General features: G+C 34.4%; 1 protein-coding gene across 6 annotated transcripts in view; it reads right to left on the bottom strand.

Annotated features, from left to right (window-relative positions):
• Window positions 1-5,812: 5,812 nt before the first annotated feature.
• KMT5B (lysine methyltransferase 5B) overlaps window positions 5,813-14,512 on the bottom strand; it is a 34,261-nt gene continuing 25,561 nt past the window's right edge. For all 6 annotated transcript variants that reach the window (XM_032221092.1, XM_032221077.1, XM_032221099.1 and 3 more), the window contains one exon: window positions 5,813-12,519. In XM_032221092.1, coding sequence (XP_032076983.1) covers window positions 11,048-12,519 — 1,472 coding nt within the window. In that variant the 3' untranslated portion in view covers window positions 5,813-11,047. The remainder of the gene's footprint in view (window positions 12,520-14,512) is intronic.

Below are 14,512 nucleotides of genomic sequence, written 5' to 3'. Positions count from 1 at the left end.
GATTTCTTCAAAGCAGTGAGAGAAAATGAAATTTAAATGCTAATAGAACTGTGTACATGAATATAGAATAAAAGCATGTGATCTAGAATTGCCTGGGAAATTTTGGGACATGGTCTGAACTTTTGAAAAAGTAGTCAGAGTTGAGAAACACCGCTCTGGAGACTGGAAAAATATCTCGACAGAGAAATAGACGCTTTTAGACTGAAATCTTATTGATCTTTCCATAGGAATAAATCCCATGGCATTTTATAGGGCTCTCCTCCTAAGGAGGCCTTTACAGAAAGGAACGCTCATTGGAACTGTTTTTTGTCTAATTTAGATAACAAGCCTGCCCGAGAGTTTAGCATCATACCTGTCAACTCACACCTTCCCAAATGAATGCTTCACAGCCAACAGCCCTTTATATACACTGCTGATCATTTCCCAAACCATCGTCTGTTTTATGTTATGATAATCAAATTATCAGGCATTGGCACTTCCAGTCTGGAGTGGCACATAACTACTGCTTGCTTCTACCTGCTGGCACTGCCATCTAGCTGGGATTGAGGAACAAACTTGGAATTTTATAAGAGTATCCTTTTCAGGCAAGATGACCAGCCTGGCACTATCATTGTCCTAGTCAAGCTGAGACCACTGGGAATTCCTTTTATTTCCATTTATATGAAAAATTACAATCTGGCTTATATGGGTTTTAATAAAAAAATTAAAATCAAATATAAATCAAATGTGGCTTTAAATCACAGAATTGATATGTAAATTCTTATTGCTAGGGTTCAGTTATCACTTTTTTGGAACATATTTTGGAAGCAAATTATCAATATTTTTGGTTTGCACCAGACAAAACATCCATTATAAATACAAACTCTGTTTAGTTCCTTGTTGTTTTAATTAAGGAAACAATTTGGGGGGCCTTCAGTTGGGAGGGCACCCTAAGAAGGTTGGGAAGCTTAGTATGAAAATATCTGGAAGATAAATATAATATATTAAATATTCAAAGCAGCCTTCAAATGGTTCATAATAAAATTAAATCACAACATGAACATGAAATGATTGATTACATTTTTTTTTACAAAGAAATAATATTACTAGCGGTATGATGATTTGTTCTTTTGAAATTTGACAAATAATAAGCAGGTGGAAGGTGATAGAGGAAACAGATCTAGAGTTGGGTCATGGTACCAGAAATAAGGAAATTCATTCTTTCTTCTTGAACAACTTTACTTGGTGAAAATTTCTTCCCATCCTTGCTGCAGTTTGCTCTCTCATATAAAATTTACATACACCTTATCTATGCAGATTAAATTCTTCTTAGTTGAATAATAATTATACCATAATAATATTGCATTATTTAAATATTTAATCTACAGAACCAGGCTAGGAATGGAGTATCATGCATATAATACAAATAGTCCTCGACTTATAACAATCACTTAGTGACCATTCACAGTTACAATGGCACTAAAAAAAATGACTTATGAGTTTTTCACACAACTGTTGCATCATCCCCATGGTCACATAATCAGAATTCAGATGGTTGATAACTGACTCATATTTATGACGGTTGCAGTTTTCCTGGGGTCACGTGATCACCTTTTTGCGACTTCTGACAAGCAAAGTCAACGGGGAAGCCAGATTCATTTAAGTGTGTTACTAACTTAACAACTACAGTAATTCACTTAACAACTGTGGCAAGAAAGGTCATAAAATGGTTAGGGTTAGGGTTGCTTAACAAATGTTTCACTTAGCAATGGAAATTTTGGGATCAATTGTAGTTGTAAGCTGAGGACTACCGGTATAACTATGGTTGCTTAGTCAATAAATCAACATTAATAAGGAAACATGGGGAAGAAAGACTTCAACTTCATTCTGTATTATCCAAATTCTTTTGTTTTTCCAAATTTTAAAATCCAATCATAGCTTTGTTGCTTTATATTAATTGGCTTTGGCAGAACAAAAACATACATATGTATCACCTAAAGATTATCACAGTGGAATAGACCTTATAAATTTCCCTGATAAAGCAACTTCTGTGCTCAGTTCCCAACATTAAAAACAATTTTACTAAATTAGCAATTGGTAGAGAGGAAGGAAAGAAGGGAAGAAAGAGGCAGGTAGGAAGGAAGGGATTCACATGCTTCCTATCCCCATTAGCATTTGTGTTGCTACCATTACATTCCTTCAATACAGAAAACATGCCATCATATTTTGACATAGGTAATCTTTCTTAATTCTTTTCAAGATGTGCCCTATATAAAGCATATTCAAAACAGTTTATTCAATGATTACCACAACATGCACAGTAATGAAAAAAGTAATTTGTCTTCACAAAAGAACTCAAGGACTTCCAGTGGAAGAGTAGCAAAGCTAAATACATATCCGTGGAGAGCAGAGATGACAACCGAGGGCAAAGACGGAAAAACTAGTGAATAGACCAGTTTGTTGGAACCTGTCCACCGTTATAGACAACTAAGAGATTAATCATCAACTCACAACCAGTGTAGAGCCTATTAAAGGACACTAAGTACTCTTGTCTCGCTTCTAATCACTTTTGGAATTTACTTATTTACTTTTGGAATTTACTATCTTTAAAATGATTAAGATCTTTGGGATGGCAAAGCCACCTGGAGAATGGTTTCATTTCTGAATAAAAGAAAAACTAAGTATCAGAACCTAAAATAATTTGAAATAAATGGAAAAAAGTTAAGCAAGATTTTGAACCAAGAAAATTATAAACAAATTAAAAGTCCAAATTTGGAATATTGAAATTTCATTTTGGATTTTGGAACTACAGTAACTGCTTTTTATGGGAACCATAATTACTTTGTCTACTATACGCCACATAACAGAAATTAGAGACCTTATTATTTATATGGGGCACTAGAGGGGACCAAAGATTTCAGGCAAAAATAAAAGTGCCTTTCGTTTTAATTAGAATTGGAATTTACAAAACAAAAAACACTGTAACATTTGACTTATTGAATGACATCATTGAAGAATGGGCCCAGAAATTAGTACCCTAAATATCACCAATGTCAGTAATGGTCTACTTCTATAGATAGACTATGTTTAATGGATATCCATAAAGGAATAACAGATGTTAAACAAATCTTGCTTGATACAGATATAATGCCATCAGAAATATTGGATTAAACAAAGGATGGATTGCAAGATTGAAAAGGTATTTAAAATGGAAATACATGTGACAGGCCAAGAGAATGAACTGGATAAAGATCCTTTATTAGATATACAAAAGAAGCTGGCTGAAGTTTTAACAATTAAAGGGGAAATGCAAATGATAAAAGATAAACCAAGAGAATGATCTGGATTATGTCTTTTTATTAGATTTATAAAATATGCCTAATATAAGAAACCTATGTGATGGGATAAAGAAGATGAAAAAAGATATCTTAAAAGATTTTGTTTATGACTTATGCAACTATGTTTGTAACTTTGTGGGTGGGTATGTCTGTGCCTAGAGCCGAGGTGGTGCAGTGGTTAAATGCAGCACTGCAGGCTACTTCAGCTGACTGCAGTTCTGCAGTTCGGCTGTTCAAATCTCACCAGCTCAGGGTTGACTCAGCCTTCCATCCTTCCGAGGTGGGTAAAATGAGGACCAAGATTGTTGTTGGGGGCAATATGCTGACTCTGTAAACCGCTTAGAGAGGGCTGAAAGTCCTATGAAGCGGTATATAAGTCTAACTGCTATTGCTATTGCTTGAGAAGTAATAATAAGTTCAGAAATCATTTTGGATTGTAAACCTGATTCCTAGGAGAGAAACAGTATACATCTATTTATTATTATTAGGTGGATCCCTGTGTATGTAAGGGACCATTCATCTCATGCATCTGTTATATCTTGTCTGAGCTTTCATTGTTCATTCTTACTTAGCCATTGGCAGTAATAGCTGGTAACTTCAAGGAAATTACAGCTCCCCTTTCTGGGGTTCCATCTCAGATTTCTCCTACTTGCTCCATTGCATTTCCCCTCTTGGGAAATTAGGAAACCTTTCTACTGTTGTGTTAGTTAATTGAAGTGATCTGGCTGATGGAAACAAACGTGGTTGCTTTAATTTATGCCAATTGCTGAGAATGCTGGCAGTAGTGGTCTAAAACATCTGGGGGTACCAACCTGCTCAAATGCCTTGTTTACTCATATTTGGCTCCTTTGGCAACAGGATGGGGAAATCATGGACAAGAGACTCATTCAAAATGAATACTTAACAGAAATGAAGTGAAATTATTTCACAACTGATATGCAGAATTCAGATAATGTAAGATGACATACTCAACTTTACTAGAAGTAGGATCTGAGTCCTGTGATTCTTTTTTTCTTTTCAACTTTCCTCAGCTTAATTCCCCATTCACTTTTCCTCTTAAATCACCTCTCGCCCCAAGAAAAAGATGTTTTCCTATTTATAAACTACTAGAAGTTTAAGCACGTGATGTGTTATGGGGATTCAGGACAATCATTCATGCCTGAAAAGCCATCATTTTCTCACTCAAATGTTTTTCATGCAAATACCATTGTTCTAGAAAGTGGGATAAAGTATTTAAAGATATCCTTCAAATCTATTTCAAAGTCTAAAACATTTCATGTAAAAATAAAGAATAATTTTTCATTTGCAGCATGCTTCTATAGCATGTGACTTGCAGATATTTTCAGGAGACGTTATCTCTCCCCATCCAATCAAATTTGAAATTTGCCAGGTTCTATTGAGAGTCAGAAATTAAGCGCAGCTAACCTGGCTTTTTAATCAATAAATTAAAAAAAGTCAGTTGTAAGCACGTGGAGAAATAGGTTACAGCTGTAGAGTATTAGCACCATCTACAGGGGATCAAAACCAATACATTACCAATTTCTTAATCCTATTTTTATTTCATATTTATTTCATTTCTACGAATGTAATCTGAATATAGTATTCTCTGACACAGATTTATTATAAACATCATGGTACCCTTGGGTGTAAGAGCACTGCTTTTAATGGCCTTGCATTTCCATTTAGCTTGACTTACTGGGAGCTAGTTGAAAACACAAGACAAACTCAAAGGCTTGGGCTGATTTTTGTAAATAAATCAAAAATGTTAGAGCTGAGTGGCAGAATGCTGCTGAAAATATGGGGCAAATTTCTCCATTCCTTGAGCAAATGACACTCTTAGCTTTTTAAACTGTTTTCTTTAATCTCATTCCCACAAGTTATTTGGACAAATTATTGGAATGTCAGATATTATCTAATATTTATCCATATGTTGCTGTTTGTGCATATTAATAGTTGCTATCTGCAATTCATTTTCGTTTATAAATCTTTGCAACAAATTGTTGATTTCTGGGAGAATCTTTGAGAAATTTAGCAGAAGGATTTGGAGAGGCCTGTGGCCAATGGTTCCTGTGCATTTTACTTCACAGAAATGCAGTTTTTCTAGTGATAGTTATTCATATGATTAATGTTGATTCTACATCCTTTAAAAAAAAGTTTACAACTGTTATTTTTAATTCTGAAATAATGAAACCATAATTTTAATGATTTGTGAGATTTAGTGTAGATTTTATTTACTTTTTCTAGAAAGCTTTTCAGTAGCGTCCACAAAATACTTTAGGGTCAAATAATCAAGCCACAATTATGCTACAGGACTTTTGATATGGTTGACAAATGATTTATTATTTCACTGTTTTATAATCCCCAATAGTATGCTCTTAATATTAATGCTATTATAATTATGTATGCCACAAGTTTATGAGGGAATTTAAAGCATAGATTTAGTTGTGGGATTTCATGAAGCTTGCTTTCATCCAATAGATAAATATCTTTTGATTTCTCTACATTTAGTCACATTTTTCCACCTGACATTTTCATGTCTAAAGCTTCAGGAGAACAGCATAGTCATCTTCTGTAATGGCATGTAGGAAAGTTCTTAGAGGAGACAGAAGGAAAGCTGCAAACTGGCAGTTTCAATTGGCTGCAATTGGCATATAAAAGATATCGGCCCACAGAAAGGAGGACATAGTCCACAAAACCTCCAGGCTAAATATATCACATCCTTAAACTCATTCTTTGTAGAATTTGGGTTTCAACCCACCTCCCTAATATCTTAATTACCATGACTATAATTCAGGGTAGATCTCAACCTTTACCTTTTCATGATAAAGATCCTAGGACAGGATGAAATTCTTGAGACCTCAATGGATCAATCATCTGACCAACTGGCTGATTGGGTTCACATACTGGTAGAATACACAGAACACACCACATAAATAATACTAATACTAAAATACTAATACTAATATACTTTAATGTTCTACCAAAAGAATTCCAAGAAAATGAAACCCAAACAAATAAAAGAAATTACTATATAAATGCTATTCTAAAAATAGCACCAAAGCATAACTATTTTTGTAACTTTTAGACCACTAATGTGCCACATCAATATGCTTATATAGCCCAGACAGCTACAATTTTCTTAACGGAGTAGTTAATTATGGGTTCTGTTGTTGTCTATAGCTCTCAGATTTCTTGCTGATCTCATCCAAGTACTAATCAAGTCTAATCTTTCAACTTTACATGCAAGTGCAAGTGATTCTATACAAACCTAGAGATTCCTGCATTTAATAACTCTTCACTTGTCACAATTGATTTGGACTGCTCAAATTATACACTGAAATTCAAGCCATATTGAAAAAAGGCTTTTTGAAAACAAACATTCTGGAATTTCCATTTAATATTTTGGTTTTTTTTTTGCTATTTTTATATAAATGCACTGTTCCAGATTTTAAAAAGAAATGATTTATGGAAAACAAAAGAAAATTAGAGTATATACAGTATGCCTTCTTTTTTGGCTCATGTCATGAATTCTATAGTGCATATCACCAAGCTCCAAATAAAAAAACACCTAGTCAGATTTCAACTGACATTCAGGCTACTTCAGATTGATAAGAAACAAGATTATTATTTCACCAACAATCACATTTGACTGGATTATTTTCACAACATTCTGTATGCAGTATGCCAAAAACTATGAGCCAATAACACATTTCAGTAACAAATACACACTTCACATTAATTTAAAAGAAAAAGGAATGTTCACAAAGATAAACATAATCATATAATCATATACTGTATTAAATAGGCCAGGTTTTTCCCCACATTCAACTCAATATTTAAATAAATTTAAATTTTGAATCTTCCCCCATTTGTTCTATTTATTTCAAATCAGTTTGGGCATGGGACATAGATATTTATATTCACTTTTTCTAAATATTTTATATGCTGGATATAACTCAGAGCAAGGACTAGAGCTTCCCACAAAAGCTGAAAGAAAATATTTCACAATTATCACCATGGATATTGAAGAAAGTTATCATAAAATATCCTTGGGATAAAGTGTAAGTTGTAGGAGAGATGGGAAAAAAATGCCAGAAAATAATTTCTGTTCCACATTTCTGACTTTACTGTCACTTGAGTGAAATCTGAAATAACAGAAACATAAACATTTTGAGAGATTGTTTGATTGTTTTAGGCATCAGGTTAGAAACCAGGAGATGGTAAATTCTAATCCTGCCTTAGATATCAAGCCAATTGGGGGACCTTGAGTAAACCGTTAACTCCCTCTCAGCCCTAGGAAGGAGGCAAGGGCAAACCCAAAAATCTTGCCAAGAAAACTGTGGTGACTTGAACAGGCAGTCATCAAGGATTAAGAAACAAAACACAACTTGTATAAAAACTAGCAATTTAGGGCTAGATCTGTCACTAATTCATATGAGAAAATTCCAATGTTCAGGGTAAATCTCAAGAGCTTGCTACTATGAATTGTTCAGTTTTGCATAGAATGAATGCTCTTGCTGCTTCGCTAGCATCAGGTTTGCATTATACTAAGTCTAGAACTTTTTCTCTTAACAGTAGGGAGCAAAAAATTCTACCTTAAAAATTTCTACATGTACTTTTAAGTAGTACAAATGGACATTTCAAATTTAATTTTTTTTAAAGGGTCATTTGTCTTGATGTTTGTACAGGTTGTCCTCTGTTAATGATGGCAATCGAGATCAGAATTTGCATGGCTAAGCAAACTAGTTGTAAATCAAGATGTCATGTGACGATGTCATGTGAATGTGTGATTTAGTGATTGGACTTGCTATTAAGTAAATCCTGCACCATTGTTAACAATATCATGAGATCACCATTTACAACCTTCTGCTGGCTTGCACATTGATTTCGCTTGTGGGATTCTGGCAATGAAGGTTGCAAAGGGTGATTGTAGGATGTGCCTGTGGGATGTTGTGGCACTGTAATTGCATGGCAGGCACAGAGCCATTTTTAGGCAAGGACCACCTGTACCATGAGAGAGTAGGGTGCTCTCAGATGCAACTTCTCTAGAGATAAACTATTTCAATAGCTCTGCCAATGTAACTCGAACAGATTCTTCAAGATGTACACTTATATCCTAGTCTCCAAAATCACTCTGCCATCTGCTGCCAAGCCAACAGGCTGATCCTTAATGCAACCAGAGCAGGGATGAAATGCTATCGGTTTGGGCTGGTTTGCCCAAGCTGGTAGTAAAAAATGGGTGAACCGGTAGTCAGCTGTGCGACAATCAGCAGTGCTGCATGATTTATATTAGCTAGAAATCGCACGGCACAGCCGATGGTAGGAATATTTTTTTTTTTACTTTTTAAAGTATTTTTTTACTACCAGTTCGGGGGAATAGGTATTAAAAAAATGGTAAAAAGAGTTATATTAGCTAGAAAGCAAGAAATCCTGCTTTCCAGCGAATGTAAATTGCACAGCACAGCTGTTCCCCTGCTGCTATTCTACTTACCTTTGCAAACTCAGAAAAGGCTTCTCAGCGCCTGCGGTCTGCATGTGCGCAAAGCGAGCACAAAGCAAACTGGTAGCAGATTTCAGAGCATTTCACCCCTGAACCAGAGCAATGTATAAAGTACAGTAATGCAATTCTTGAACCACAGCAGTACAGTGTTTGGCATCAGTACTAAGCTAGTTCTCCTCCAGAGGGTGAGTTAGATATCCTGGGGATTGTACATCATCTTAATGGTAAGACAGCACATTGCAGAAGGTTGTGCCGCAGTAACGTTAGAAGTCTTATATCACACCATATACCACATGCATACACGTTACTGTAGGTTCTTCTTGGCAGCATAAGCACAATTATGATGTCGTTACAAAGTGTTATGGTTAACAAAAATATTTACTCACAAATTGTTTTTACTATACTCAAATTCCACTCCAAACAATATATGAATGTATTTGCTGTTTGCAAAATTAATAATCCTTTCCTTTTTTTTGGTTTTTTTTGCCCATGCTAGATTTTTTTTTCCTGGCAAGTAAGGATATTGGTAGGCCTAAAAACAACGGATAATAATGAGAATTACAACTGTAGAGGAAAAGTGGTACAACTGGAAGAGACGATAACTATCCTCAGAAACTCAGCAATTGCATGTGGTTACAGAAGGCTTAACAGGAATAATTTTCCATTGCACAAGAACTTGCCTATTCAATAGAGCCCAATTTGTGTTCTTTGTGTCACTCCCAAATTTATAAGATTTGAAAAATTATTTATAAACATATATCTAGTAAGTCAAGTGGTTTGGAAACTTAGAAAGAGGGAGATGAATGTTCTATGGAATTTTGTATCCTACCTGATGATTCTGTGCAAAATTCTACACACAAAATGACAATTACAAATAGCCCTGATTACATGCCTATTAAAAATAACGAGGTTAAGATCAAATACATTGTTAATATTACAGCTTTGTTACTTTTCATTCTAGCTCTAAAAACAGTTTTTTTTTTAAAAAAACCCTATACAAATACTTAAAATCTCAGGATATGAGCTAAAACAAGCCCAAGAACAAAAAAAAGTCCACTGGTCAGAGCTTAAAACTATGTTTGTAATTTCCTATTTATTGGCATTAATGTATTTCTAAACTTAAAAACCCTTCTGGTAAGTTATCAATTTTTATGACAAAATTTTGCACAACACACAAATATTTACAACATGTACATTTTCTTTTTCAGTTTTTTTACACTGGATCTCAAAAGACAAACATTTTATAGATTACCACAGAACAAAAGCTGTGACTTAGGCTTTTTTTTAAAATTTCATAAAACTATCATAAGTTAAAGTGAATAGGTTTCTTTAAATTCCTCGTAGCATTTTTTTTACAAGTGCAACAGAAAACTATGGGGATCCAATTAGAATGGCTGCAATTAATTGGATAAATGTTGCCTGTTGTAATCACATTGTTTCACAGCAAGTTCTTGAAAAAATAAGCACCAATCATTCTTGCAAAGAACAATTTTATCTAAAAGTATTGAAAAAGTGTTAAATACAAGGTGTTTTAATTTACATAACAAGAAATAAATACACCATCCAAACTTGTATTCTGCATACTGCTACTCTTGTACATATAATGTACTAAAAGTCAGCAAACTGTCAACACCTTTTTTTAAGAAATCAATTTGACTTCAAACCAACGGTTTGCTACTATAACAAAGGCCACAAACAGTACGTCTGGGGACAGCATACAGTGTTAAAACTGACAAACTTCAGAGGGGAAAACATCTAGCAATTAAACGGAAAAGCTGTATTTCATTGCTGGTGATATTAACATACTAGGAAACCTTAATAGGCCGCTACTATGATTTCTTTTAGATTATTTAGTCAGATGTAAGAGCAAAATAACGCTCTTGACAGATTAAAAATTGTTTAGCCACATTATTGTGATTTAATTATCCTTCATGGAAAAATCTGATGGCATTTTTGTAATTATGCTTGAGCCTTTATTTTACAATAGAGCATTTTCTCTAACTCAGAATTGCACATAAGAAGGCTATTAAAAAGTACAATAAAAATCTGCACAACTTGACTTAAGGAGTCAATATGCTGTACACTTTCTACAATATTATGTTGATATAAGTGAACAAACAATAAAGAAGTGCTTCCACTAACATTTTGAGAAAGTTCATCAGTTGAAGAATAATTGTCTGGAATTTTGTTTTTTTAAAAAATGGACATCTTCAGTTTAAGACCTGTAAGCTTATGCATTGAGCCTTAAAGACTGATCTTCTCTTCTCCTGGAAGAAATGTCAATGTCTATTGAATCCTTTCCAACTATAAGCCTTAAACGTTTAGCTGGAGGCAGAGGAATAAAATCATCCTCAAAATCATCATCATATTCATCTTCCTCCTCCTCTTCTTCTGAAGATGAAGAATCATCAATAGTTTCTTCTTCATATTGACTATAATCGTCCACTTCCATCCGTGACTCTAGTAGTGAAAGAGGATCACTGCAACACACGCCGTTCTCATGAAGGTCATCTGAATACGTTCCCCTATTTTCTTCTTCTCGTTTTAGCTGTATTTTTAATTTTGTTGAACTACTACTTGATCCTGAGTTAAACCCATTATTAAGCTTTGCTACATATAAATTATTATCTTTCTCATGGTCTTTACTTAATTTGATGCTTATTTTTGAAGAATTCATTCCATCATTTTCTTGGTCATTACTCTTGCTGTTACTATCATGCCGCCTTCGCAGAGTAAGTTTGGGAATCCCAGAGCTGTTTTCAAGAATGAGTTGTGCATCATACCTTGTGATTCGCCTTTTCTTTTTACTTTTTGCAGTTCTAAAGCGCTCTTTGACTTTGAAAGTGTCAGAAGTTACAATGGAACAGCCACCAGATGCAGGAATACAGTCTTTATATCCTATGGCTGAATCCATTACACTGTTTATCTCTCCTAGCTCAGAATGTGAACTGATCAAATCTGGCAATTTATCTTCGCCAGTCAATGTATGAGCACAATCCGTTTCTTCCATTTTTGCCAATGGCTTCACCAGCCTCCCTTGTCGAGATTTCTTTTTGGCCACAACTCTTTCACTCTTCTGACACCTCCCCTCTGCTTTCTGTGTTGCCATGAGAGATTGCTCACTCTCCAGAATCACATGAGATTGCTGTTCCAAGCTATTGGCTCGCATGCCTGTCAAACTGTTTTTATAGCTGTTTAGCATATTTGGTTCAAGCTTTAAGTCAGAGGTCTCTTTCAGATTCATTCGTGTTCTCATTGACCTCCGTGTTATGTATGTACAGGGTGATATTTCCCCAGGTTCATGAGCACCTTTCACTGAATTTAATTTATATTCTCGCGCTGCATGCCTTGTTAAGCAGCCACTAGACACTGCAACTTTTACCGGTCCCTCTGTTTCTTTTTCCTTCTTAATGGACAAATTTTTATACAGAACTATTTTGGGTTCTTTAAGAACCAAATTTCCCATTTCGAGTTTTCTAGATGCATTTTTTTGTTCTGGTCTTTTGCACTGATTTCGCAACTTTAACTTTGAAAGTAAAGGCTTTGCAGGCTTTTTCAGTCTCTTTGGTACCCTGGAATTATTTAAATGAGTTAGTCTGGATGAGGTAGAATTTGATGAAGTTGGAATTCTTGAAATAGACTGCCTGGCTAATGTCCTGTTCTTGCTGCTCTTTTTTACACCAATTGAAGATTTGCGGGTAGCTGTAGGATTAAACAAAATAAATGTTTAAAAAGTTCATCATGCCTTCATACTGATATCAAAATGTGAAGAAATAATGTTTTTGCTTACTGCAGGGCTACATCCTACATAGAAAATAAAGGTGTCATTAATAATGGGTTTAAAAGCTATAATAAATGTATCAAGAAAAAACTTTTGTATTTATTCACTAATCTAAACAACTTTTATAATTTGGGCACTTAAAATAATGCACTGGATATGAATACCCTGTACAGACTATATCAACACTGCACCAATACATACAGTTAACTAACCTTTAATGGGGCTATTTTCCAGAAATATGTGGCCTTCATAACTCCCATTTTACCACGATGAAATCAGAATTATGCCTATTGGACTTTGTGAATGTGATATTAGAAAAGAAATATGGGAAATTAATATTGTACGGTAATTGCTGCAAGATTATTTTATGCCAAAATCGTAAAAGTAATGAAATACCTAGAGTGGAAAAACAGTTTATAAAATTAACTGAACCTGCAAAAATGGCAAAGGTGACCAGTCTAATTAGGTGAAAAAATACAGACTTAAAAAAATAGATTATGATGATAATTACCTGATATAAAGAAAGGTAGAAGGCATCAAAGTAAGTTTTTTCATTCCTTTTTCACCTTTCTTTGTATATTTTTATTGTATGAAAAAATTGTAGTAAAAATATATCTATTTTTAAACCTCATTATTATAGAAGTGAATGGAAAGTCACTTATTTAGTGCTTGACTCAGCAGAGTTTGGTTTCATTTCATATTTTCATAATATTATCAACATAATGCTGTTTAAAAATGTAAAAGTACTTGGAATATCAAGTATATTTTATATCAATAAATTGGAATTTACCACTAAATGAAGAAATCATATGTTTGGTGTAGGGTCTCCTTGAGCAGGGTGGGTGGGGGGTGTTGGCCTAGATGACCTATAAGGCCCCTTCCAACTCTGTTAATCTGTTAAATCTATTTATCAAGAACAAAAAGCAGCAAAAACCATTGAATGTTAAAAAGAGTATGACTCCAGAGTTACCACATTGGATTAATGAAATGGTTCATTTTATGTTTATAAACTTGCACTCTATCAATGTAATAAAATGACCAATCAATATTACCAAATTTGAATATTTAATAATATCTTTAAAACCTGGCTAGGTTTCTCTATTTTGAAGCAAAGAAGAAATATGGCTGGAGTTCAATACAGGTTCAAGCTTTTCTATGGTGATCTGGACAGCAAAGTGCAATTATTTCTATCTGAGTGAGGTGGCAGAATGTTAGCCACTAATTAGGGTATCTGGAACCCTTTAAAACGAACTACTTTGAATTATGGTTGTCTGGTACAGCATTTAATAGATAAAATTACTTGTGTTTACTCTGAGTTGGAAGCCCTGGAGAAGAAAGCTACTGAAATGACAGAGGTAACATCCTATGATATTATAAGAAAGGGTTTTAAGTTTGTGCATCTTGAGGATGTGGCTAGAATTCTCTTAGTAATGTTATCTGCATGTCAGTCTTTCAAGGCAGATCAGGAAACATACTTGACAGGAAGACCACAACTATACTATATTGAGACAGGTTATAATAACAGAGGAATTGTCCTTAATACTCTTTTCAAGATGCTGCTTAATGAATGCTTCTGTCCTCTTTATTTACATATTTACTTTATTTCCAACTTCTGAATATTTGTTTCAAACAGTAAACTCTTCCTTGATGAAAGGGGAGAATCCTACAGCCTTGAAAGGGACCCTGGTCTTCATTCCTTAAGAAGTCCTTCCTAAAAGGGCGGGCCCAATCTGTAGTGATAAGAAGATAAATGATGGTCTACATACACTTTATTATGGAATGTCCAAGGGCTCAGTCCTTTCCCTAGACTATTTAATGTCTAAATGAAACTATTAGGAAATGTTATTAGTCAATTCAGAGTGACGTACCCTCAATATGCTGATGATACTGAGTGGTACAGCTCTGTTCTGGGCA

Source organism: Thamnophis elegans, chromosome 1, assembly GCF_009769535.1.
Source record: "Thamnophis elegans isolate rThaEle1 chromosome 1, rThaEle1.pri, whole genome shotgun sequence".
Lineage (NCBI taxonomy): Eukaryota > Metazoa > Chordata > Lepidosauria > Squamata > Colubridae > Thamnophis > Thamnophis elegans.
Note: the sequence above shows the minus strand (reverse complement) of the source record. Positions and strands in the feature narration are given on the sequence as shown.